This window comes from Hevea brasiliensis, unplaced genomic scaffold, assembly GCF_030052815.1.
Source record: "Hevea brasiliensis isolate MT/VB/25A 57/8 unplaced genomic scaffold, ASM3005281v1 Scaf23, whole genome shotgun sequence".
In the NCBI taxonomy this organism is placed as follows: domain Eukaryota; kingdom Viridiplantae; phylum Streptophyta; class Magnoliopsida; order Malpighiales; family Euphorbiaceae; genus Hevea; species Hevea brasiliensis.
In genome coordinates, this window is record NW_026614729.1 from 220,677 (window position 1) to 244,699 (window position 24,023).

At 44.4% G+C, this 24,023-nt stretch overlaps 1 protein-coding gene and 1 pseudogene across 1 annotated transcript; both read right to left on the reverse strand.

Moving 5' to 3' along the window:
• Positions 1 to 16,117: 16,117 nt before the first annotated feature.
• LOC131176715 (putative cytochrome c biogenesis ccmB-like mitochondrial protein) lies at positions 16,118 to 17,803 on the reverse strand. The gene has a single exon (XM_058141787.1). It carries the CDS (start codon positions 16,932 to 16,934, stop codon positions 16,233 to 16,235), a length of 702 nt encoding a protein of 233 aa, XP_057997770.1. The 5' UTR covers positions 16,935 to 17,803; the 3' UTR covers positions 16,118 to 16,232.
• Positions 17,804 to 22,299: 4,496 nt separating this feature from the next.
• On the reverse strand, positions 22,300 to 23,326 carry LOC131176705 (sucrose synthase-like; annotated as a pseudogene).
• Positions 23,327 to 24,023: the final 697 nt, after the last annotated feature.

Below are 24,023 nucleotides of genomic sequence, written 5' to 3' on the forward strand. Positions count from 1 at the left end.
AAGATGTGATCTTATCTACTGATGGGTCTTGCTCTAAGCCCAATCCTCTCGTCTTAGGGTAGGATATCCATAAACCTTAAATCACGGGAACTTCCCCTTTTTGGTTTTGGTTGACAACCTATGTTGGGCTGACTAAGCCCACTATCCTAATAGGTCCCTCTTGTGTCGGGTTAAGGCTCCACCTCATGTTGGGTTAAGGGCTTAGTTGAACCCAATTTCTTCACTTGTAGTCTAGGGCTTTGCTTGGCATTGGGCTTCGATATAGCTTGCTTTCCTGGTCTTGGATTAAACCTCTGCTCTCCTAATTCAGTCTATAGGCTTTGGTTTAGGTTCAATCTTATAAGTTTAGCTTAGGTCCATCAATCAATCTCTCATAAACCCCTAAGCTGAATCTATATGGGGGCCTTGTGTTAGGCCTAGCTTGTGTAGGCTATCCTTCACACCTATGGTTTAACTCATAAACTTGAAACTCTTGGGTCTTTAATTCGGGCCTTCTTGGGGCACCCTAACGGTAGGGCCTGTGAGAGGCTTCAATCGTGTTTTATTGGCTAGTAGACAGAAGCCTTCTCAAAAGAATATTCGAATTGTTGAGCTAGAGATGCTTCTCGGTCTTTCCTCTCCTTTTAGTCGAGTTTTTTTTCTTTCCTCTCCCGAGCGGAGAGAACGTCAAGGATAAGAATAAGCAAACAATTCCCGAGATGCTGGAAAGGCTCTCTCTTTGCTGCCTCGTTGCTAAGACTAGAGTCTTCGGGAGGTTTGGATTCAAAGATGGGCAGAATCAGCTCTTCTCTTTGCGTTGCGGGTGGATGCCCAGAGGGAGCTGCTAAAGCAACTGAGACCGGTGAATCAATAGTAGTGATATCCACATCCCTGTCCCCTTCAACTACTATGCATTATGCTCCTCGAAGCAAGGCTGGATTCCATCCAGGAAGAGCGGATAGGTTGTTTACTTACTTTTGTACTAGCGCGAGCGTACTTGTGTGTTAAAGTTAAAGTTAAAGGGGTACTTTTTTTGGGCTGCTAAGTAGAAGTATAAGCTATAGGCGAAGGCTTTCGCGCCTTGCTGTTAAGTAAGGTGGAAGCTAGCTACTTGCTTGTTAAAGGGGCTTGACCGCGGCTATTCGTAGATCTGGAGTTCTGCCCTATAGCCGATTGTGCTACTTGAAATCGTTAGTATCGGGTATCTTGTTATCTAACTGCGCTTTAACGACACCGTAGTGGCGGTTTTAAAGATAGGATAGCGAGGCATGGAAGCTTTCTGCTATGCTATTAGAGGAGAGTTACTGTAAACACACAACTTCCACCCTGTACGTAGTTGATTGGCTTAAAGAATAATATAACGCATTCTATCAGACTCTGGATGTTGAATTGCTTATCAGCCCTATAAACTATGCCTTTGGAGTGAAGAAAGTGGCCCTTTGGGGAGTGAAGAGATGAAAGGGAGAGTTTCAAGCGCTTACTAGTGAGCGAGGAGGGAAACCGGCCTGGTTCAGCGCGAAATAGCTTCTATATAGAATAGAAGTTCCACATCGTTGTGACTCCTAGACAAGAGTCCTATTAGAATCCCCGCGCGGATCAAAGGAATGCGAAATGCGCGTGGCATGTCAAATGGACCTTGTGTCAGTGGCGAAGACGAAGTCTAGTAGTCAAAGGACCATGGTACTTTGACTCAATGGATGAGGTGTGCGTCGGCGCAGTGGCGTTGAAAGTGATGTGCTGTTAGCCACGTTGGGCATGGATATATGTCCGAGAGTGAAGCATTTGTTGGTGGCATGAGTTGTTATGCTAATATGGTGAAGTGTTGTAGCTTATGGGCGACTAGACTAGCAGGTGCGTGAGACTGTTGCAGAAGTCTTTGGCTTTGTGCTTGGACACGGTACGAAGAGATGGCTCGATGATCCGTGACAGACTCCAGGCCGGCTAAATTCTGGCGCACAGGTTGGGTTAGTTTCATGAGAGACGGGCCAGGCCAGTACTGGGAATCAAGGGTTTCGGGTTCTTTCCCCAGTTTCACTTTGATATTCAGACTTGAGCTCAGCCCAGTTTGTTATTATATATATATTCGTTTTGGCTTTTATTCAATTACACTCACTCCTCAAAGGAGAGGCAAATTGAAACTCAATTCTCTTTCATTTGAAGTCGGTTGAAGCATCTGGTGTCAACGGTTCTGCCACTCCTGAATCTTCCGTTGGGCGCCTAAGCCTTTCAGTCCATTACCGTTGAACAAGAGCAAAAAGAGCTGATGAAAGAAGAGTGACTGATTCAACAAGAGAAAGAAGAGCTAGCTACTCTAACGAATCTAATGCTGCCCACTCAAGCTATCAAGCTAGTCGAATCCTACTGCCCTTACTTAACCTTAACCACCGGGAGCAGATTCGATAAAAGTATTCTTACAAAGAGAAAGCGCTGACCTCTAGTCTCGATTTGACCTTTCTTCCTCTACCGTTCGTGGCCCATAGCCACAGAAAAGAAAACGAGGATCAGAAGTCAAGTCTCCTCCAGTGCTTGGTTCATCAACTAGTTATATTCAAAGCAAGACATCCAAGGCGGGGAACCAGGTCACTCATCTCTATCAATGCAATGACTTAGGGTAGGGGGGCTGCTCAATCCTTTCAGCTAAAAGCAGCCTTTTTGAATTGTGCGAAAGCACGCCACCAAACCAAGAAGAAGAAGAAAAAGTCACTCGAAGTAGTCAGCCTATTAGCAGTATAAGAGGAATCCTAGCCAATAAGTATGTAAGAAGCTTCCCTTTAAGTTAAGGCTTGAACTTGCCCTTTTCATAACATCAGATTCGGCCTAGAACGCCTAGCGACTATAGAATCCTAGAATAAGAAAGGGAGCTGGCACGGGTCTTGCTTGAATTCATCTCTACAGATGTTTTCTCTGCTCTAGCCGCAAAGCTTCCCCTTAACTTAAGGCCTCATCACCTACTCCAGCAGAGTCAGAAACGAAAGGGAATCGAAGAGCAAAGATAGGAAGCGCGTATAGCATAGGTCTTGACTTTGACGTTGGGACTCTGCCCATTCCAGAATTGACTTCAAACGAAAACGCATCAGTCTAGGGAATAGAGAATCCCGGGAGAGTAGGGAGCAGGGAAGACACTCGTCTTTGAAGTCAGCCCATCAATAAAGGGCACTGGCTTTGACTTCCTGGCTTGACCCGCCTATCTAAATCTAAGCTCGGCTAGAAGATTAAGATTAAGCCTATCAAAGTGATCCCAGAGGAAGAGAATAGAAATCCGTAAGCCTATAGTAGATGAGTGTCGGCCCGGTCAATCACCTAACTTTGTATAGCTTTAAGTTGTCGCATATCCGGCTCCAGGCCAAAGCGATGAAGCAGGAAAAAGGTTAATATATTTAATATTGGCACGCCCATTCAAAAGGCAAGCCAGAAAGGCTAGGCACAGGTTTCAAACCAAAGAAGGCAAGGTGCTTCCAAGCAAAGGTTCTCGGGCCCGGCTTTCAATCTAATCCCGTTCAAACGCAGGTCCGGTACGCTATCAAGAAGTGGTGAGTGGTGCCTCCGCCTGCATTACCCACTCTTTCCAATCCTAGCTGTACCGTGCGAGGTGCTTGGCAGAAGTCGAGTTCGAGGCAGTGGCACAAGAACCAGAACCTGAGGGTGTTGGCTTCTTTCAAGTCGAAGGCGAAGGCTTTTTGAAAAAGTCTTTTTTTTTGTCTCATTTTTTTTTCTATTTAGAGAGAGGGCTTCAAGTTCTTAGGAAGAGCCGTACGAGTCCTCACGTACGGTTCAGGAGCCGAGCCCCAGCACAGGCAGGGGCTTAGGTCAACACTTATATAATAGCCAGTCATCAATTGGAAGCGGGCAAGATGGTGATGAATTGCAATTGGTCTAAACCTTCGACCAGCGACTTATTTTATTGCGACCCGCCCAGAATGCCCATACATACTAAGACCTTATTCACATCAGGAGGAGCTACGGCAGCTCGAGGAGGAGCTAGGGCGGACCCAAGAAGCCCAAGAACGGGATAGGGCCCGAGCCGTAGAGCGACAAAGACTTTGGCAGGACATAAATAGAATCCGCCAAAGAAGTCAGGTTTTCCAAATATATACAATGATAGTGATAGTGGCTAGCTTCTTTGGCATCTTCGGTGCCTACTCCTCTCGTTCTGATCACAGTTCGAAGCATAAAGCCACGAAGTATGTGATGAATTTGTCTTGGCAAGTGAGTAAGCTACGAATACAAATGCAAAAACTGTGTTTTAAGCAAATGGTGCGGATATTGTGATGTAATGAATAGGGAGGTGCGGCCTTCTTTAGCTTCTTCCTTACATATGGATATGTATGGGGTCGCAAGAGGGTCGAGCTCCGGTCAGAGTTGTCGACGGGACCAAGGCAATAGCAGCGTCCCTCATGAGTGATTTTCCATCCGTCCTTTTTATAGCCCTTTCCCTACGCTCGTGTCTCTTCTGAAGCAAAGGAGGAGCGGGAAGATTCACGAACTAATCCTAATGCCAAAGAAAGCTATCGAGCAACTAGCTAGCCAAGAGGCGCTACCCGTGATAGGGGAAGGACAAGAGCTGACTGGCTTAAAGAATAGAATGTCAAATAGTTGATTAAGAATGTAACGATAGCGATAGCAGCACGCTATAGCTGCACATGAAAAGTGTTTGGTAATGTAGAGGTAGAAATGTCTCCTAACTAACTAAGATGCATTTGAGAGCTGTCAGCGGTATGAATATATTAACGGAATAGATTTGGCGGTGATGGTGTGGTGGCCGGCCTTCCTACCCTCCGCGGACGGGCAGCGTGCTCCATTGTTGGTATTGCACAGTCGGTCCAGCATGAGTAGATCCAGTTTAGTCCGAACAGTACGAATATCCCGAGTCGAGTAGTAGCCTCATGGAGGAAGACGAGGATAGATTTTATCTAGCTGTGGATGAGATAAGATGTTTATTGAGGAGTAGGCTTAACATGCGGAGGAGAAAGACCAGTGAGGAGCACCTTTAGAACCGCCCGTAAAGTCCCAGGAAAGCCTCAGTTGGGTAGGTAAAAACTTCCGGTATGGGACAAGCGAAGCGATCGGCCTTTGGACAGGTTGGTGAGTCTGTCCATTTTTGGAGTGAGGTTTTTACTGAGGTTCTTTCTTCGCAAGAGTCAATGCTAATAACGCAAGACTGGATTAAATACCTGAATGCCAGGCAAGCTCGTCAATCCTGATGCTAGCGAAGCGTCACTTCAACTAGTCCATTCTCGAGGCAAGCCGGTAAGCCACATGAGGCGGCGGCACTTCCATTCTCGGAGGGAGGTCCCGCATGAATAGGGGCGCGCAGGCAAGCGAATAGGAAAGTAGTCTTTATCCGCGGCAAGCATATAAAGTACCGAACAGCCCGAGGAGTAGGCTTCCCGATGCGGAAGTGACGGCAGAAGCTCAATCATTCCTCATTCACTTCGAGCCATAGAGGGATAAGTCAGTTCTTTTCGTAATCGAATCTGAGGACGGATTCCGTGATATCCTATAATAAGTGACTTTATCTTGCGACTAGTTGAGTTTACCTTGTCCTTCTCGTGAACAAGGAGATCAAAAGCTAGCCAAAAAAGGATTGGTCTTACATCTGATCCCGAACTCAGTAAGAAGGGCTCTGTAGATCATGAAAATGCGTCTTCAGGGGTTGATTCAGGTGATTGGCGCAATCGGAGCACTAAGCCCTTCTTTCGATTCCTCTTCTTTTTTGTCTAATTCTTCCTTTAAACAGGCAATTGTCCATCAATCCGACTAGTCTTTAGCATTCTTTCGGGCACTGCATTGGAAGTCCTCCACTGCTACCTTGACTGAGGCTGGACTTACGAATGAGGATTCCCGTTCAATCATAAAGATGGATAGCTTATATAGATCTATGCGGGGTGGCCCGTTTTCAAAGCGCCAATGAGTGACGCGCAGGTACGAGATCTAGTAACATTCTCTTTCTAAAAAACGGAATCAAAGACCAATTCCTCCAGGTAAGGATGGCACCTCTTGCAATAAGAGATTCTAATGTAAAAAGAAAGTGCAGCTAAATCACCATATCGCTTACACGCTACTGTAATCATGCTTGAAATCCCGTAAGTACAGGAGTGGAAAAGAGCATAGGCCGATTGAACCTTGAATGCAACGCTACGCCCCTTAAGGTAAGGCAGGAATTTACAGTATCGGATGCAAACGACCGATCAAACAAACATTGAAACATTTCAAAAGCTGTGGGAGACTGGTCCAATTGGATTGAAATCGACCCTAAGTCCTAAGAGTGGTTGGTCTATAAGCAACATTTCGAAAGCTGCGTCTGCGCTTAACGGTAACAGGCAGTTTTCGTTAGCGCAGTGCGTCGCGGAAACCCAGTCTTCATGGTTTCGTCACGGGAGAATTCCCACTCCCTTTTTTTCTTTCTTGAAACATTTATTGGTTAGGGGGCTGGGTTGTTATCACAACGATGGATTACAACAAGGTAACTAATGTCGCGGACTGGATGGGTATCCAGAAAGATTATTGACTATGCTAGGTGGGTTTTTCCGCAGTCAACGAATTACAGTTACGAACGATAGGGAAGGGATACACTTTTGGAGGGTATGCACCGATGGTCTCTAGAATTGACGACTGTGTCTTGTCTTGCTTTAGATCTTTGTTTGCAGCGTTCACACCAACGGTAGATAGGAACCAAACTGTTTCTCCCGTGCCCACTTCTGATGATGCTCAAAGCCGCCCGCCGGTGAACTAAAACGACACTGGGGCTGATCCTTTCCTGCTAAGAGATGGGAGACCTAGCGAGCAATCCAGAAAGTCTATTTATTAGTATAGTTTCGGTTCGACAAGGACCGCTCAAGCAGAAACGGGAGGAGTTTCGACCCAATACACGATTAGCAAGTTGACGTTAAGTACTGGCGCCAGCCAAGGGGGGAGGAAGGGACTGATTAGACACTCTCAGGGCATTCGAAGCATCAATCTCATTTATATGCTTAATGCCATCCTCCTTATACTATTAATTCAGGTGCTTTGACTCTTTAAGAACGGGAGTGAAAGTGGCCGAAGCTAGTGAATTGAATACCAGACGGGGTAGAAGGGAAGGCTTCCACAGAGTCTGACGGAGGAAAAGATAAGTAGTAAGCTCGGCAGAGCGAAGGAAAGGCCTTAAGAGAGCTGGGGTAGGCAGAAAGAAAAGAAATGAGTCCTGAAGCCGTTGAAAGATTTCGAAGGAAAATGACGAGCTTTGATCGCTTTAACGGCACTGGAAACCCTCAAGAACACCTTCATCACTTCTCGCTGGCATTAGGAAACTTGGTGTAAAACCAACCAATCACTATTGCCTGCGCCTGTTCGGGTCATCTTTGACCGGAGATTCATTCCAATGGTACTTTACCTCAGGGTTAAGTCAAGAGCTGGGAAGAAGAGATGCAACAGTTATTTGTTGGTCGCTTCTTTGTAACCCAACGAGCTGTTACCATCGCTGACTTGGACAATCTCCGGCAAAGACACAAGGAAACCGTCCAAGATTACATCACCAGATGGAGGCTTGAGGCCAACAAATGCCGGATTTGCCCGAAGATGAACAAGTCAGAATCTGTCGAAACTGGATCAAACCAGAAATCGTGTTCCCGTTGAGTGAACAGAGCTCTAACTATTGTTTTGAACTAAAGAAATAGCCCTTTCAGAGAGGTTCTGTATAATAAACAGAATAAGAGAAGGTATAGAGTCTAGTTTGTTCGTTCTTGATTTGATCGAAATTAGTCTTATTTAATGTAAGAGAAAGCATCTGCTCGTTCCCTATATCAGTGGATCAAATCCCAAGCCCTTGCTTTCACTTGCTTACTTGCTGGATTAAGTCAGATAACTTACTTTACGAATAGAACTTAACTAGCTGGCAGGAAACTCTCACGGGATGGAAGATAAATCCCACTCGATTAAGCTTTCTCCTAATAGATGCAAGTAGGAATGGAAGGTGGTACTGAGGATCAAAGGGCCTACTTGGACATCGGCAATCAGCCTGCCTCTTGCTGGCCTTCTCGAGTTATCATAAGCGGTGATGTACACGGGAGAAGGAGCCAGAGAGTCCTCAGAAATGTCAAGGGCGCGCAGCGTGGATAGAGGGCAGATGTTGAGGGTTTTTTGAACTCGAGAGATAGAACGATTGCCGATAAGAAGAGTTCAGTTCAGGGCTCTGATATGGGGAGATAGCTTACCATTGGGTAGGTCATCATCTGAGAAGGATATGGCCGTCGGTGCAGTGAGAATTCCTACCACATTCTCTAGGTCAGTAGGGGTGCTTTCTACAGGTACCTGGGCATCGGCCAAGAACTTCTTGAAAACTTCCTGGTGCTTAGGAGAGGTTTGTAGGAGCTCTAGGATGGATATGGAGGCTTTAGTCCTATTGAGTTGTCCTAACAAGTCATAAGTTGTTGGCGTCTGGTCTTATGGCTCTCTCTCTTTATTGTTGTTCTCGTTGTGCCGTGTGCTCAGTACTGGAGTACCCTACCTGACCTAAGGATTGTCCTAGGCAACTGGTTAGCATTTGCTATGATAGGCAATCCTAGGGGAGCTGTGTATTGCTGCATACCTGTATACCAAAGCGGTTATTAGGTTAGGTCGGAAGTCTGGGTGGCTACTTTGCGCTTTATATCTTAAGCAATGTAGTTCATCTTTACAGAAGGCCTATGGGGGTTGTACAAACTGCCATGACCTATTACCGGTTCCGGTATCCCTCAATAGATCAGGGTACCCTCTGATCATCCCAGCGTTCCATCGTCGAATGATAATGAAACGAGACGATCGGAGTGACCAGCTAGTGAGGATCTACCTGTCTTTCTTTTCATTATATAGAATAATAGAGTTAGTGAAAAGAAAAGAGTAGATAAGGGGACCTTCGCGAGTATGGTCGAGCCATGGATATCTGAGGACGAAGTTCTCAGTCAGGTTGGTCTAATAAAAATGAAGTTAAAGACCATCTTTGACCGATACACACCCTGGATATCCCACATTCTTCTATATCAAGGAATGTCTTGGGATCCAACCTGGAAGTCCTTACCTACTCATAAACTCACTCAATTAGTGTGGAAGTTACAGCTTCAATTAGTAGGGAAGAAGTACGACAAACTTCGGTCTGTCTTTACTTCCTTGCCTTACGAACTTGGAGCTTTCCGCTTCTTGTTTGAGTTTTTTCACATGAAGGAGAACAGTATTCCAAAGACTGTTTATGGCCTTCTAGAGTTCGTTATGCGTTGGATCCAAATAATGAATCCCTCAAGACGGGACGTTTAATCAAACAAAGCCGTTGACTTTTGGCAAATTGGACTGTTTTAGCTTCGACTTGAAGTCGGCTACCGACAGGTGCCCCTTAGTTTTCTTGTTTGAGGTTATGCGGTTCCTTTTTTGACCTGCCTTCGCATCTAGTGTGGTTAATTCCACATTAGCATGCAACACATCCGTTTGTGCCTTCTAACTGCCCACTAAGTCCACTGCTGCTCCTCAATGCACAGACAGCTATGCAGAGCGAAGGAAGTTAAGGGCTTACGGTAGTTTCCCGAGGGGGAGAAAGAATAGGAAGAGATTGAAGAACAAAAGCATTAACGGATAGGGTATAGAGTCGGCAAAAAGCTTGGCTTGGATAGGTGTTCGGAAAAGTTCTTAGTAGAAGAAAAAAATGTCTCGGGTGGGAATGCTTGTTGACTAAGTCTCTGATTCCAATAAGCGACTCGGAACTCTGTTCGCGGTTAGCTGAGAATGTTCTTGCTTCTTGCCAGTTAGCTCTCATTAGCTCGAAAGGGAATGAGGGACTCGAAGGTAGAATAGAATATAGTATGACAACGGAACCATTAGCATAGATAGAGGAGTTCCTGATCCCAGTACTAGGGCGAAGGGCATAACTGCTTCTTTTTCTTTTCACGAATCCTAGGGTAGAATCCGCTATTGTTAAAGAAGCCCAGAGTTCAAGAGATGAGGATTAAATCTCTTGTTGAGGAAGCAACTAATGTTGCAGGAATGGGAGCTGCTATTGAATCAGCGAAAGCATCAAAGCAGAGGGAATAACTATCTTTCACAAGCAATAGAGGTGCTTGAGTCAGCGGGCTTTCTTTCTCTACTGTTTAGGAAGAGATAGCTGCCATAAAGAGGGAGTGAGATTCGGCTTAAGTGAGTTCAGTTAGCCTAGAGTGGAAGAATGGGTAACTAGAAGATCTAGAAAGACTGAGCCTTAGCATGCAGGGGTAAGCGATTTCATCACAAGAAAGCTAGCTCTATGCTAGGCTCTCCCGGAATCGCTTTCAGGCAATCACATTCTATTCAGATAGAAAATTACACCATGAATAGCGGTACAAGAGATCTAGTAAGAGCCTTACTTAGACTTGACTAAAGGGATTTCTTCTCACGAGAAGGAAGGCATTCTGTAAGGTAAACGTTCAGCTGTGATGGCATATAATATCTATCCCATCTTTGATGCCAAAAATCCCGACTTTCCTAAAACGAAAGTGAGGCAGTCCACTACTTAAGATTCTAACAACCTGGTGAAAATACTAAGACGAGGTGGCCTTGCGTTGATCCAGCTAAGGGTCCGTCTTTACCCACTTAGTGTAATTCAGATTAGAGGAGTTCTTTTCATCGTCTGTGAATTGGTTGATCAATGCAGTTCGAAAGCCCCTTCAACGAAGCAGTCACTTTAGTGGGAAATTCAGGAAGATTCTTTTTTGGGCAATGTCCCACCCGACGGAAAGCAGGAAGGGGAGGAGATCGAATGCAGGGAGGTTCCGAACATTATACTGATCATAAGGTTATTTATATTCAGCAGAAGCATCTATCTAATAGAAGTCACCCACTCCCTTTTTATATTCTCTTAGGCTGGATGCTGCGAGAAAACAAGCCTAATCGTTCCACAGACTCGAGAAGTCTATTCCTATAACGCTAGTTCCAGGTATGTAACTCGATTCATATGACTTTGAGTAAAGCCCTTGTCCCTAGCCCTCGGAAGGTTGGAGCAGCAAGTCATTCCTACACTCGCTAAAGGCTAACTCTAAGGCTTGATCACTGTATTTGACTTCCACAGAGGTTTGGGGTACACTCCCTATTAAATTCTAGTATTTTTTCATTAAGGAAAAGAAAAGCATATTTTATTATTCTCCCAGACGCTTATTAGCGCACCTCTCCATAAGCCTATTATAGTAATAGTAATCCTACATCCTCTCATGAAAAGAAATCTCTAGGGAGTCCAACTGAAACCGCAGGTAAAGGAGCTCGCCTGGGAATATATTATCCTTTTTATGCAATTGAATCACTGGAAACTAGCATTCAAACTAGTTAGATCAATGGCTAGTCAACCTGCTATACCTGCTGGACTGGATAGATCTTTTCGCTTTACTTTGCTTGTCCTATAGCTCGATAGCTTGAAAAAGATTATTCACTTGACTCCTATAATTATTAAAATAGATGGAACTCTTACTTGAGTAAGCGAACTCTAGATGTATTTGATCCGTCCCTGCGGAAAGAAATTAATAATCGAAAAGCTTTCCCCAGCTTTTGAGGTTGAGCTAGAACCGGCTTTTTATCTATATCTATAACCATCGCTTCGGCTATCCTAAGCGTAATCTGAATTTCAAGCGGCTTGCTACATCTGTAGTCGAATGAAGAGGGCTTGCACTGGCTGGACGTAAGACTGACTAGAAAGTCCTCCTTTACAGAGCTAGGTCAAGGGATGTTGAAGAGAGGGATTTTAGGCAATTCCCGAGGAATATGACATGGCTATTGTTGAAGGGAGTGAGGCGGGAGTATGGCATGTTTTACGCAGACAGCTATTGACTGGGAAAAAGCAAGGTTCTCTGAGCATTGGTCTTAGAATATCACGCCCTAAACTGAAAGCTTGAAAGCCAGGAACAGAGTAAGCAGCAAAGCAGACTAACCGAAGTCTCTTTGCGGCGCGAGACAACTCTCTCTAAGGAACTCGTCTTACAGAAGGAGCTGCTGGAGAAGGAATGATAAAAGCAAAATCTCTCCCCGAAAGGAATTCTGTTTTAGAATACCAGAGAAGGCTAGATAGAGTTCTTCTCCCTCTCGTGAAGTAATCCTCGGCGTCGGTTGACTTGGCTCAGTTCCTGGATACGCGCACTCAGGAATCGACTGGTTCCGAGCTAGGGTACTATCATATGCATTACAGGAGCGCATTCACGAGCACGAAAGGAAGGCTGAGACCAGCTCCTTTGACTCCTTCTACTCAAGCTCCTACTATAGCTCCGATTCCGGAACAGCAACTAAAAGAGGAAACTTCCCGAGCTTTTCCGTAAACTTCATTCGATCGTCTTCAAACCTCTCCTTTCTACTGGTCTAGCTCCACTTCTCCTTCCCGAGGATGATCTGCCCGAAGCTGGGTAAGCAATTGAAAGAAGTATTAGTCGAGTCCGAAGACAGGCAAGGCAATTGAGATAAAGCTCATCATTCTACGAAAGCAGTCTAACCCAGCAGCAGCAGTGTCTTCTCTTTTATCTGGCCTTTCCGAGGCGGTTGCACGAGCCAATGTTGTCAATAGGCTTCTTTATCGGCGATATATATATATGTGGTCTCGGGTTCCCCCAGGGCGAGGATGGTGGTAATTAATTGCAAAGGGCAATGAACGGGAGCTACAGTGCCGTGTTCGGATAGACATAAGAGGGCGGGTGGAAGGAATAAACTCCTTTGCTTTGGGATACGTCTTATCGATCAGCAAGTACTGCTGGCTGGGATGGATTAGATAGCCGTACAAGATCTCTTATTAATAATATAGATTCACTCTCTTCCTCTTATCGGAGTGAAAACAACTTCTTTTTTCCGATCAAGAAGTTGTTGTTACCTAATTCCGATGAGGAACTCTCTTTCAACGAGACTAGTGCTATCAAGAATCGGTCGTCCCTTTACTATACTTTCAGAAATGGCGGGACGGAAAGCTAGTCTTCTTACTACAGGAGTAGGGCAAGGGTAAGCGCAAGAATCTTTATTGAAAGCTGTATTAGGTTTAGGGCCCGTTAGTTTGAAAGTCTTTACAAATCCTTATCTTGCTCTATCGAATGCCCATTTTGTTTTGTTTTGAAACTAGATCTTTTAGGAAAGCAAGCGGAGTAAAGCAAGTGGGCAAAAAGAATGATTATTTGCTCCCGGAGCAGTCTCTCATCGTTAGACCTAGCAGGGAATGAAATGAAAGTCTTCAAAAAAACCATATGATGATAGGAGTCCGTCCTATCTTGGATAGCAGATTCTAGGTCCTAAGGATAGAGGCTAGCCAGTTCCCATTCATCCAGTTCCCTTTTTGGAGGTTCAGTGCTAGGGGTTGAGCTTTACTTGATAGAGTTGCCTTCCATGCATAGGATGTTATAGGTTATAGGTTCGATATGGAGTAGTACATTCCAGTAGAGGATAGACTCTACCTAGAGGTGTAAGCATCTCCTGAAAGACAGTGCTTTTCTCGTATGAGGGATATAAAACTAGGTAGATTTTTGAGGGCGGGTTGGAAAATTTTGTTCTTACATTTTATTTTGGAGTTGCTTTCCTTCTCCCTTCTATACCAGACCAGAGTGTTCGACTAGGGCTAGAGTGACTCCCTGGAATTAGAAGAGTGTAACACTATATAGAGGACGTTGCCATACGCATAGGTTCTATCCTCTTTCGCAAACCATTTATTTAGTCTTTCCTCTTGGAATGGAGTCCCTTGTTACAGGGAGTGCTTAGGAGTCTGTGGAATGGCCCTATCAAGTACTCACTTAAAAAGGAAGAGAAGCACTGATTAGAACTGAAACTGCAACTTGATTGAAAAGCGTGCTGAAAACTAGATAGCAAAAAGAAAGATTTTTTTGACTTACAATGAAACTGGATCAAGAGTTGCCAAGAGAAAAACCGCTTGCAAAGGAACTGGAGGATATTACCTGGGGTGGGGGCAAGGCTTGCTAATATTCCCGGGCGGAATAACACTACTACCACGAGACTTGATAGAAGATGAGATGGTAATGAATACTTTTTTAGATTTAGACTAGCCAGGGAAAGTGACTCGTCAAGCCGGGTTACAAAGCGAGTCAGTTAGGGCCGAAAGACTTTTAAGAAGATATTACCTATTGGTAAAAGGCACTTGATCTCCGGAAGGGAACTCAACTATTACCACCTATGGATCATACCTATTTGCTCTATCGATAGAAAGTCTTGCTCGGCTGGGAACTAGCACTTTTCAGGAGCAGGGGAACTCCAATTGGAAGGCTTTCAAAGCGGATTGATTTCATTTGTCCTTTGATAAGACCTTAAAGTGAAAAGGACTGCTGGAGATAATTATACCTGGTCTAGTACTGGGACAGGGAATTTGAACTTTCTCGCGGAATTAAGGAAGCGATGGAAAAGAGAACCTATAGGTCTTTTCTTACATAGGAGTTTTTCTTATAAAATTTGTAAACGTAATAAACTCTGTAAAAGAGAACCTTTAGGTCTTTTCTTACTTATAAAGGTACCGTGCATACAAAGTTATTTCTTTAATGTTTATTCCTGAGTTTAGGATCTCTTTCGTTGAAAACAGTTTCCGAAGTCGTGCTAACGCATTGTAAACTTTCCCTAACGGTCTTTTCTTACCAGTAAATGTAGTAATCCTTGGCTCAGTTGGTGGGTACGGTTCGCTCGCTAATTCAAGCCCTTACAGAACGCATCGCTTTCACTACGGTTTCAGTGAAAAGAAAGGGCTTTAGCAACGAAAGCGCTTTTCACCTTATTTAAAAAGAGTTCCGCTTGACTTGAAAGTCCGTCCTGCTTCAGAGCAGAGGAAGGGATTCAGTCAACTCTCCGAAAGTACTCTTGGGCGAGCTAGGCTCAATGAAATCTTTGTCTTGCAGAGAGATAGAATCATACTTTTCTCAGTTTCAGGGCAGGGCGTAAGGCAAGGGGATCTTGAATCAAAGAATTCCTGTCCGGCAAGCGAAGTAGAAAAAGTATGATTCTTGCTCTTCTCTAGCGGTATCGGCTTTCGGGTAGTGGTGGGTTCAGTCAGTGAAACTCGCATTTAGGCTGGCGTAGTAAACTCCGCTCTTGCTCACTCTAGGGAAGGCGATGCGCTCAGTAAACTCGTATCAACTACTCGCCTTCTTAGCTTTGAACTTCTAGCCGCTTTTAAGAAGACCCTTTAAGCACAAGTGCAGAGAATCTTGTTGGGTTTCGGTAACTAGCCAAGCGCTAGTGAAAGTTGTTAAAGCTAAATATTTAAAGCCTAAAGTAGGAACTCACACCCTTAGTCAAGCGAGACGCTTAGGTTCAGGCACTTTCACCAGTACTTGAGCCAGCACCTGAACCGAGACCTAAAGCTGAACCGCTGAAGGAACCTCTTTCCGTTGTTAAAGCAAGTACGCTTTTCAAGCTTTTTCCTTACTAAAGCAGGCACACGCAAAACTCTCTTTTTGGCTTTTCACTGAAACCAACACGCCTAAACATAAGGTAGGTGCTTTCACTCCGCTTTTTAGTTCGACATTCCCTTTCGCTTTCGCTTCCGGGAAAACGCAGTGGTCAAAGTAGTTCAAGTCAGTGCTTTCCTTCCGGGCGAAGGAGAAGGCACCACCTACTACAAATAAAGATATATAGAGATCAAATCACTCTTTCTCTTCCGGGTACAGGCTTAGATAAAAATCCTTCTTGTGTGGGATGAGATTGACCAGATGAGACAGCTGATACCGAACTACCGCTTGCATATTTAGTCCTTCGGACCTTTCAAAGTTTTTGAGAGAGGGTTGGGGAGAGAGATTTGGAAGGTGGAACTTTATGCAATCTGCCATACGGTGGAGATGGCTTCGCGAATGGGCACTCGGAACCTTTGGGTAGAGTCTGACTCATTATATGCAGTTAAGATGATTAACTCCCAATGCAAGCCCCATAAGCGCGAAATATGCTGCTGAGCTTCACTGAAAATGCAAGAGCCTTACAGTCTTTTAGAGTCACCCATTGTTGGAGGGATAGAAATAGAGCCGCCGACTTTATTACTTTATTGCGGGATGTCGAGTTATTTCTTTAATGTTTCCAAGATACCTCCCTTAGCCCTTAATAACATTATTAGAGAGAATATGCAGGAACTGATTTATGTACGTGTATGATATATTATGTACCCTTTTTTTTTTCATTATAATTTATTATTTAAATAGCTGCAAGACCAAAACAGGGTGCAAAAAACCGAAAGCCCTTCTTTTAAGTTCCTCCCAGATACATGACTTACATACCCGGCTCAACATTCTTGGAAAACAATCGAATCGAGGGTTCAGAGGAGAATTGGCCATTCAATCTTGTAAACTAATCGAGACCGAAATTGGAAAAAGAGATACGAACGGAGAGGAATAACCAATCGATGAAAGAACATGAAACCATTCTGTTTCAATAGAGGTACGAGAAACGGTTGGGGGCAATAAAGTAGGTGAAGTGGTTGGATTTTGCGAGCTGTTCCAACCACTGCTGGATGTGATTCCAAGAGCCGAACGAGAATGAATACCACACAGAAGAGTCAAGACCAGGCTCCCTAATGGAATGTTTAACCAATCCATTCCGGATCGACCGAATTGGTACGGAAGTTGTAACATGGGAAAACCACGGAAAACACAACTTATTTGAATAACCCGGTGACCTACCAATTGTAGAAGTAGGATCTTTGGCAAGCAATAAGCACTTAAATAATACAATTCGAGTGTACCATCTTCTTTCTCATTTCGAGGAAAAGGTGCGGGAGGAAAAGGAAACAACGGAGAGATCCGAATCAGACCTAAATGGGAATGACATGAAAAGTCTTTTTCAAAACCTAGCATTAAGGGCGTTACGACGATATACGAGAGGAATGAAGAAAAACTCGTGATTGGTGTGGAGGGGAAGATCTGTTTATGATATAGTTCAAGAAAGAGTCGTCTCATTTCCTTACTTCTTCGTTCTTTTTTTTTTGTGTTCTGCCAAAAGAAGAAGGTAAAGCCTATATATAACTTTAAATCTTTCATAAATCCAGTAAAAAAATTCTTTCCAAGAATGAGGCCTTGGATTAGTCAGAGAGGTTAGGAAAAATTTCCATAAAAAAATGAAAAGTTTCATCTTATAAATGATCGGCTCAAATAGAAAGTAAAAAAAGACTCTCTTCCATGATGGAGATTTCTCATAAGGGACATACCATAGCGATCTCAGTAAGAATATAGAAAAATAGAAAGTAAAGAGGAAAAGGCATGACCAGGAGAATTGTGTAAAATAGAAAGTAAAGAGGAAAAGGCATGACCAGAAGAATTGTGTAAAATAAGTGAATTTATCCAGTTGAGGCATGATGGATTGAGATTGAATTCTTCCCTCCAGACAGCTTAACTCCGTCAAGCCTGTAGGAGTCTTTTTGAAGGAAACGAGAGTTGTGGTTGGTTGTTGACCAAACAAAAGCATGGGAAAAAGATGCACAAACAAATGTGGGAAAAAGCAGTCGCGAGAGCTTCCACGGTAGGCGCGTGTCGCAGACCAATCGGCCGCTATATGCTGTCACCATACCGACTAGGACTCTGACTCGGACGGTGGAGGAAGCTGGTAGCATTAGGGGAAGCGCTTATCAGCACCCTATCACTTTTAGAACACGATTCACACACAGAGACCACGATGCACAATTAGCTGCTGGTAAACAGTCCCATGCCAGCTATCACACATCTCACTTTACGCAGTTTTTTTGCAGAGCCAGAAAATGCGCGAAGAAAGGCAGATCCACCGGTTGAGGTCCCGTACTAGATCAACGGTTTTCTTCTCTTACGATATTTTCATTTCGAATTAAGATGAACTGATCACTCCTAAATGCAAGCGTGATCCAATAGATGCGCTCGGACCAGATCTAAGGCCCAAGTAGCCCACAGTTCATTCAGTTCCTCGATCGCTCTTCTTGCGCGCGCATGCGATTACGCCTTTCTTTCAAGTAAAGTAGCCATTTGCTCATCAAGCTTGAGATCGGTTCTTACGTCGATCAGGTTACCGACTTTAAAAAAGCACTACTGGGCCCGCGGCTTCTCGAAGCCAATCTCGCACTTGACACGCCGAAAGCAAGAAAGACTTTGTTTTCTTCATTTCCGCTCTGAGAGGATCTTAGCCTACCGGGGACCGGCTCTATGAGGACCTTTGGGCGGAGCTTCCTCGATCAAGAGTGCCAGCCGGGCGGCACTAGAGATGTGGAATCACATCTTGTGCCATATGTACTGAGATTGCTCGGGAGACATGGTTACAAGCCCGGCAGTTCCTTCCTGAGAAGATGGGCTTATCACTCCGTATTGCACGGCTTGCATTAGGTTCTCTAAGAAGGACCTCATTGTCATGGAAGCCCATTCTTTACTCCTCAATATAGTCTAGGATAACGTTTTTCAGACCAACTCTCATGGCTGACGGAATGGGCCCCTAAGCAAGCGCCTAATCGAATTTCTTTTTTTTGTAACCTCGTGCGAGTCTAGCTCTTAGAGGTCTAGGATTCCCGTTATCACTAGTCTGAGTGCCCCGAGATACAGTGCCCGTAACGTAATATGTCTAGTCTCCTAGTTCCCTTTGGGAGGAGTATCTCCAGCTTTTTCTTTTAAGTCAGCGGTATCTCACACGAAATCTCCTGCAGAGTAAAGGGAAAAAGCATATATTATTTTCTTTCAGGATTCACTACGGAATAGGAGTACTGCTTCACTCACAGGGACATCATCGAGAAGAAGAAGCCAAGATTACTCTCGAATAAAGAAGGAAAGAGGGTTGTGACTCAAATGGATCGTTGAAAGACTGAGTCTAGGACTTGATTGAAGACTTGCGGGGAAATCAGTATGCGGGAGGAAGTAGCTCCAGATAATGAGAAAGAGGACACATGTATGTGCCCATAGCATTCCTCTTATTTTTATGTGTGCACTAATTTCTTTTTAATTCTTTGATCGTAGAGCAGGCACCTTTCGCCGCTACAAAGGCTATTATGGATCACACCTCGTCCAGGTCCGAGGCAGGATCTTCCGAGGTGGCATTCAGTCACATCGGGGATCACACGTCCAATTCTCTTGCTCAGAAAGGCTTTCGATGTTTTGATCCTTCTTCTCGTTTTCGCCGTCCCGGCATCTTACCTTCCATGAGCACGAGTTATTCAACTCCCCCTTTTTTTAGTAGGCGCCTATTGGATCAGCATCTTATGGATCTTCTTCACCAGTGGTTTTTCCTGCGTCTCCCGTGCATCAGGGAGAGTCAGAGTCTCAAGGGAATAAGGGTCGCAGCCCTCTATTGAGCAGCCAGCACTTGCACCTCGCTCTTCTAATAATAAAGAGCAGCCTGCAGCTTTATCATCTTCTAGTAACGACCAGTTGCCTACGGATTCTTCTTCATCCTCTATCGCAGCAGAGCCATCTCTGCGCTTGAATGGTTCTCCCGGGCCCTATTTAGAGAAAGAACTTTTCCTTTGCTTGCGAAAGAACTTTAAGTGGGTGGTTCAGCTGAACTCGTTGTATCAGTTTATTCCTTATATTGTACCTCTTTATTCGGATAAAGGTGAGTGGCAAAGTCTGGTTCCACTAAGGAGTAGGTTGTCCTATCTGATTGAGCGGGTCCAGACTTTTTTCCGGCAAAGCTAGGAACGTGCGTCAAACCTTTCGGCCCCGTGTTAACCACATAAAGAGACGATTCATTCTATTCCGTCAGTTCTATTGGACTAAGACCGAGAGGATATCCTCGAGTGGGCTTTAGGGCTCCTCACTCGCTTCACGGTCGCAGTAGTCTTCTTAGCCATAGGGTTTCCTTGCTCGCCCGTAACTCCTCTGTTGGCATTGGTTCCTTTTCGGTATGGCTACTGAGAATGAACCCGACACATCGGTCGAACATTTGATTTTACCAGAGGATGCAGGATTAGATGACGCTTTCGACAGCAGGATTGGATATGATTGATTGGGGATACCGAAAACTTACCTATTGTTTTAGATGCCTTAAGAGATCTTTATTTCAATGGACCCAAAAGTGAATGCTACATCAGGCCGTAGCAGTCTACGTCAATATTTTGGGAGGGACATAGTAACCCGGGGCTAGATCCTAATATATATATATTCTTCATCAGGAACAATTTGAGATCCAAAGGTGCCGTTTCTCTACGCAGAAACTCTACAAGAGCCCTTTTAGGTACAGGTTGAGCGGCCTACCACGGCCAAGCCATAATTCAAAGGCATTGACCGCTTCTGAAACATCGCAAGTAGCCTACCAATGCGAGGCGACTGTCGATGAGGAGGCTGGAAATGGTTCTATACCCAAAACCACCTATCCTACAAAGTGTTGAGAAACGTCCTATTTTATAGGATATGTCATTGCCATCAATCCATAAGGATGGTAAGGGTTAAGCAAACATCTCATTGACACTGGAGATAAATCCACAGTTAATGAGCGTGCATAGAACCGTTTCGCAAATTCCGCACTCCCATTACATTATCTGAGATGAGTGATTTTTGATAAGATATTTATACACCCATCTGAGATAATGCATGTTCGTAGACCTTGGCCACCTGCTCGGCGGCGATTACGACATCATCGCCGAGCACCGCATAACGGTAAAAGACAAGCTGAGGATATACCTGCTCTGCACACCACCAAATCATAGCATGATGAGTTAGTGCGAAGAGCGGCCAAGAAGAGTAGTATCCTAAAGGCTGTCCGGTTTGAAAGCAAACAACTGAGCGTCGTTTTACCCAGCTGACCTCAAACACATTAGTGCCTAGTGCTGAGTTAACCACAGCACTAGCGAACTGCCTTCCGAAGCAAACCTGCATTAGATAGAACATTGAAAGCAGCGGCCAACGATCAGTCGCCGATTTCAAGTCAAAGCTAAAGCAGTGCTTATCGCCACTGAGTAAACTCAAAGGTCGTGTTTGGCTAAATGTACCCAAAATTGGAATATGTCTTAGATCTCAGCCTCTACAGAATCCAGATCTTGCTCTACTTCTTCGCCCTTATCCACCAACTTCTTGGCTTGGTTCACCGTCTATCTTTTCTCTTAGGTTAGGGCAATGGGATAGCAGTGCAGATGTGATGTGCACATGAATTGAATCAAGAGTCAAGCTATCCACCACTTGCAATTGAAGCAGCTTAGGGACTTTTTTCCTTTCTTATCAGTTGAGACAAGAAAGCAAGGAAGAGAATTAGGTCTGCTATGAGGCCTTCGAAAGTACCCTCTGTCCCAGCCAGGCCTTGGTCCTTATGATTTGTATTAGAACGGCCTATACCATGGGAGCTTGAGGATGTCATTTAGGGGGGGCTGGTAAGAGGAGGCTATTGGCAATCGCTAACTATCTTAATCAGAACTTATTAAGACCCCTGATTAACTGCTTGATGCCTTTTTGGTTGGAAGCCTAATGTATGCAATGACGTGCACTCGCCCGGACATCGCTTATGCCGTAAGTGTGACTAGTACATTGACTAGTAACCCCGGTTTTGGGCATTGGAATGCATGGCTAAGGATAATGTTTTCTCTCGCGCATTGATCTTGATCTGGTGTATGGAAGATCAAGTCTTCTACTAAAAGAAGAACGGATGCTCTGACTTCACCATAGAAGGGAAGGAAAAGAGGCTAGTTCGTGGCTTGGTCTTCACTGACACACTATCGGACCTTTTAGGTTAAGTTAGTGTTCAATGAGCCAATACCCACTAAGACAGTTTCTTACTTAAAGGCTTCTAGAAAGCAGATTCTATAATAGTTGATTCTATACCATTGGTTGATCAAAAAACTTTCTTCCCTTTCGACTGCTAACTCTTAGAAATAAAGTAAAGCGATGCCTTACCAAAATAAGAATATGTTATCCCAATAGTAATTAAAGCATCTCGAAAGAGCGTTACGCACCTCTTAACAGTTCAAACTCCCTCTTATTTTCTCTAAACCATCTAAACGGATCGAAGCCTTTTAACAAGACCTTCTTTCGTATATACTATTCAACCTCCTGCTGCACGAGATGAGACAGTTGGGCAAGCCCTTCTTGAAAAAGGAAGTTAAAGACCAGTGCCGCCTTTTCACTGCCTGGAAGCGCTAATGCAACTTTTGTTGAATGTGAAGGAATCAATGTAACCCTGCTAATGCTTTTCATTCTGATTCAATTGCAGAACCCTCCTTCAATGCTTGTGCAAATCAGATTGACTGATGTCAGACTCTTATATAATAGTTATGAATGTGCAGCTAGGAGAGCTAACTAAGACTAGGAGCTGATTCTATACCAGTCAAAGCGAATTCTGGGCATCAATGCACTAACGCTGTCTTGCTCGCCTTTCTTCCGTTTGACCGAAACAGACTCACACTCGGACTGACCGATGGCATTTCTTCCCTGGCCCACCATCCAAGGGCAAGGGAACTCAATAGCACTTTCAATAAGAAATCCACCAGAACTGACCATTCAAGTTGTCTTTATCAATAAGGCCTTACATCTTATTCATCTCTGCTTGCTCTAAAAAGTCTTTCTACTCCTTCCTCCGATCACCACCAACCACAACAAGGTGAACCAGCTCCCGGAGACGAGCATTCTTGCCATACCATTCAACGAGTCCAGTCAAGTTCTTCACACGGTCCAACCTTGCATTGTGAAGAAGATCGGCTTGCTCCGGTCCTTTAGCACACATCAGTGTTCTTTGTTCTCAACATGGCTGTAAAGGAGCTCCTCAATCTAAGGATGGAAGTAAGTCAACCTCCTGTTCTCCTCTGTGTAGGGGAAGGTATCAGCACCAGGTGAAAAAAATGTTTCACTTGGGATCAAAAACATCAATCCCATGAACAACTCGGTAGAGCCCAGTAAGAGTGAAAGCATTGTGACTCTCGTCTTGTCCAAGAGTGTCCTTGCTTCCAGCGATTTCCTGAAAGGTGCTGGCGATGGTGAAATCTGTATGATTCATCATGGCAATGAGATCAGCAGTTAATTGTCAGGAAAACTCCTAAAACCTTTTTTTAGACACTAGAGCGCCTGAATGTCTTTATTTGACTTTTGCGGGATTATATTCATAGATAATGTTCTCGCTACACTTGACATTTCCTTTGTTGCTTTATGTGAGGAGTTAAGGGCAATGAAAATCTCTGTATCATATTCTCCCGCTATAAAGCGGCTGTTGCCTCTTGATTGCTTCTTTCATACAGTCGGACAGTCTTTCCTTTCTGACAGCGACGGTACTGATTGAACTCGGGCTTTGGTCCCCGCTTTCCTATATTCGATCCAAGTATCCGAATCCGAAGTCAGTCTTGGAGCTGGTAGGGGCGGGCATAGCAGCGTATTGTGGTGACTTGGGGTCTAAGGGAATTGCCAGGCAGGGTTTCAGAGCGATAGTCCCTTTCGTTTCGTAGGCGATCCATCTCTGGAGCTACTGAGATTTGCTTTTCTGACAAGACAGTTCTCATCAATTTCATTCCATAATCTGTTTTTGGAATTTCTCTGAGAGAGCCTTAAGGCGAGTGATCCTATGCAGAGTGATATTAGCAAAGCAAGTTCTTTACTTGCCTAGATCCTGATATCCCTTCTGCAACTCCAGGACTGTACGTGTAATTGCTAAACCGAGGTGAGTTTGACGCTTTGGGTTTGTGAAGTGAGCTCACTTATTCTGACGAATAGAAGTTCAACCGGTGGTTTGTACCTCAAAGGAAATGTAGGTCGCCTATCGTCTCAGGACGTAATCTGGTGAGATTACTTTAGTATCTGAACTGCGTTAGCTGATCCATGGGTACCTTTCTACTTTTGGTTAGAATCTCCCAATAGAATTTGTCACCATAGGAAAGAGTTGGAATGACTCTCCTTCCCATGCGCCTCTACTAGTAAGTAGTTTGAACTCTTTTCTATGAGCTTTTGGTTGGCATAGATGGAGCTCAGTCTTTTCTACTGATCGTGACAAAGACAGGAAAAAAGAATACCCCTTTAGGCTCCGACCTACCATCTTTTTGATCCTAACAAGCTTTGAAGAAGACCAAAGTCCTTTTTTGATTAGCCCCTTATGGAAAGAAATCAGACCACTTGCAAAAGAAGTTATGAATACCAATAGTCACCAGATACAACTGGCTTAGAGCGATTGGACAGCTTTCACTTTCAGTGCCTTGCGAAACCATTTTTCAA

What these genes read in the sequence shown, in the direction of transcription:
- LOC131176715 (XM_058141787.1), bottom strand. Translation starts at nt 16,934, where the DNA reads ATGAAAGATTTAAAGTTATATATAGGCTTTACCTTCTTCTTTTGGCAG.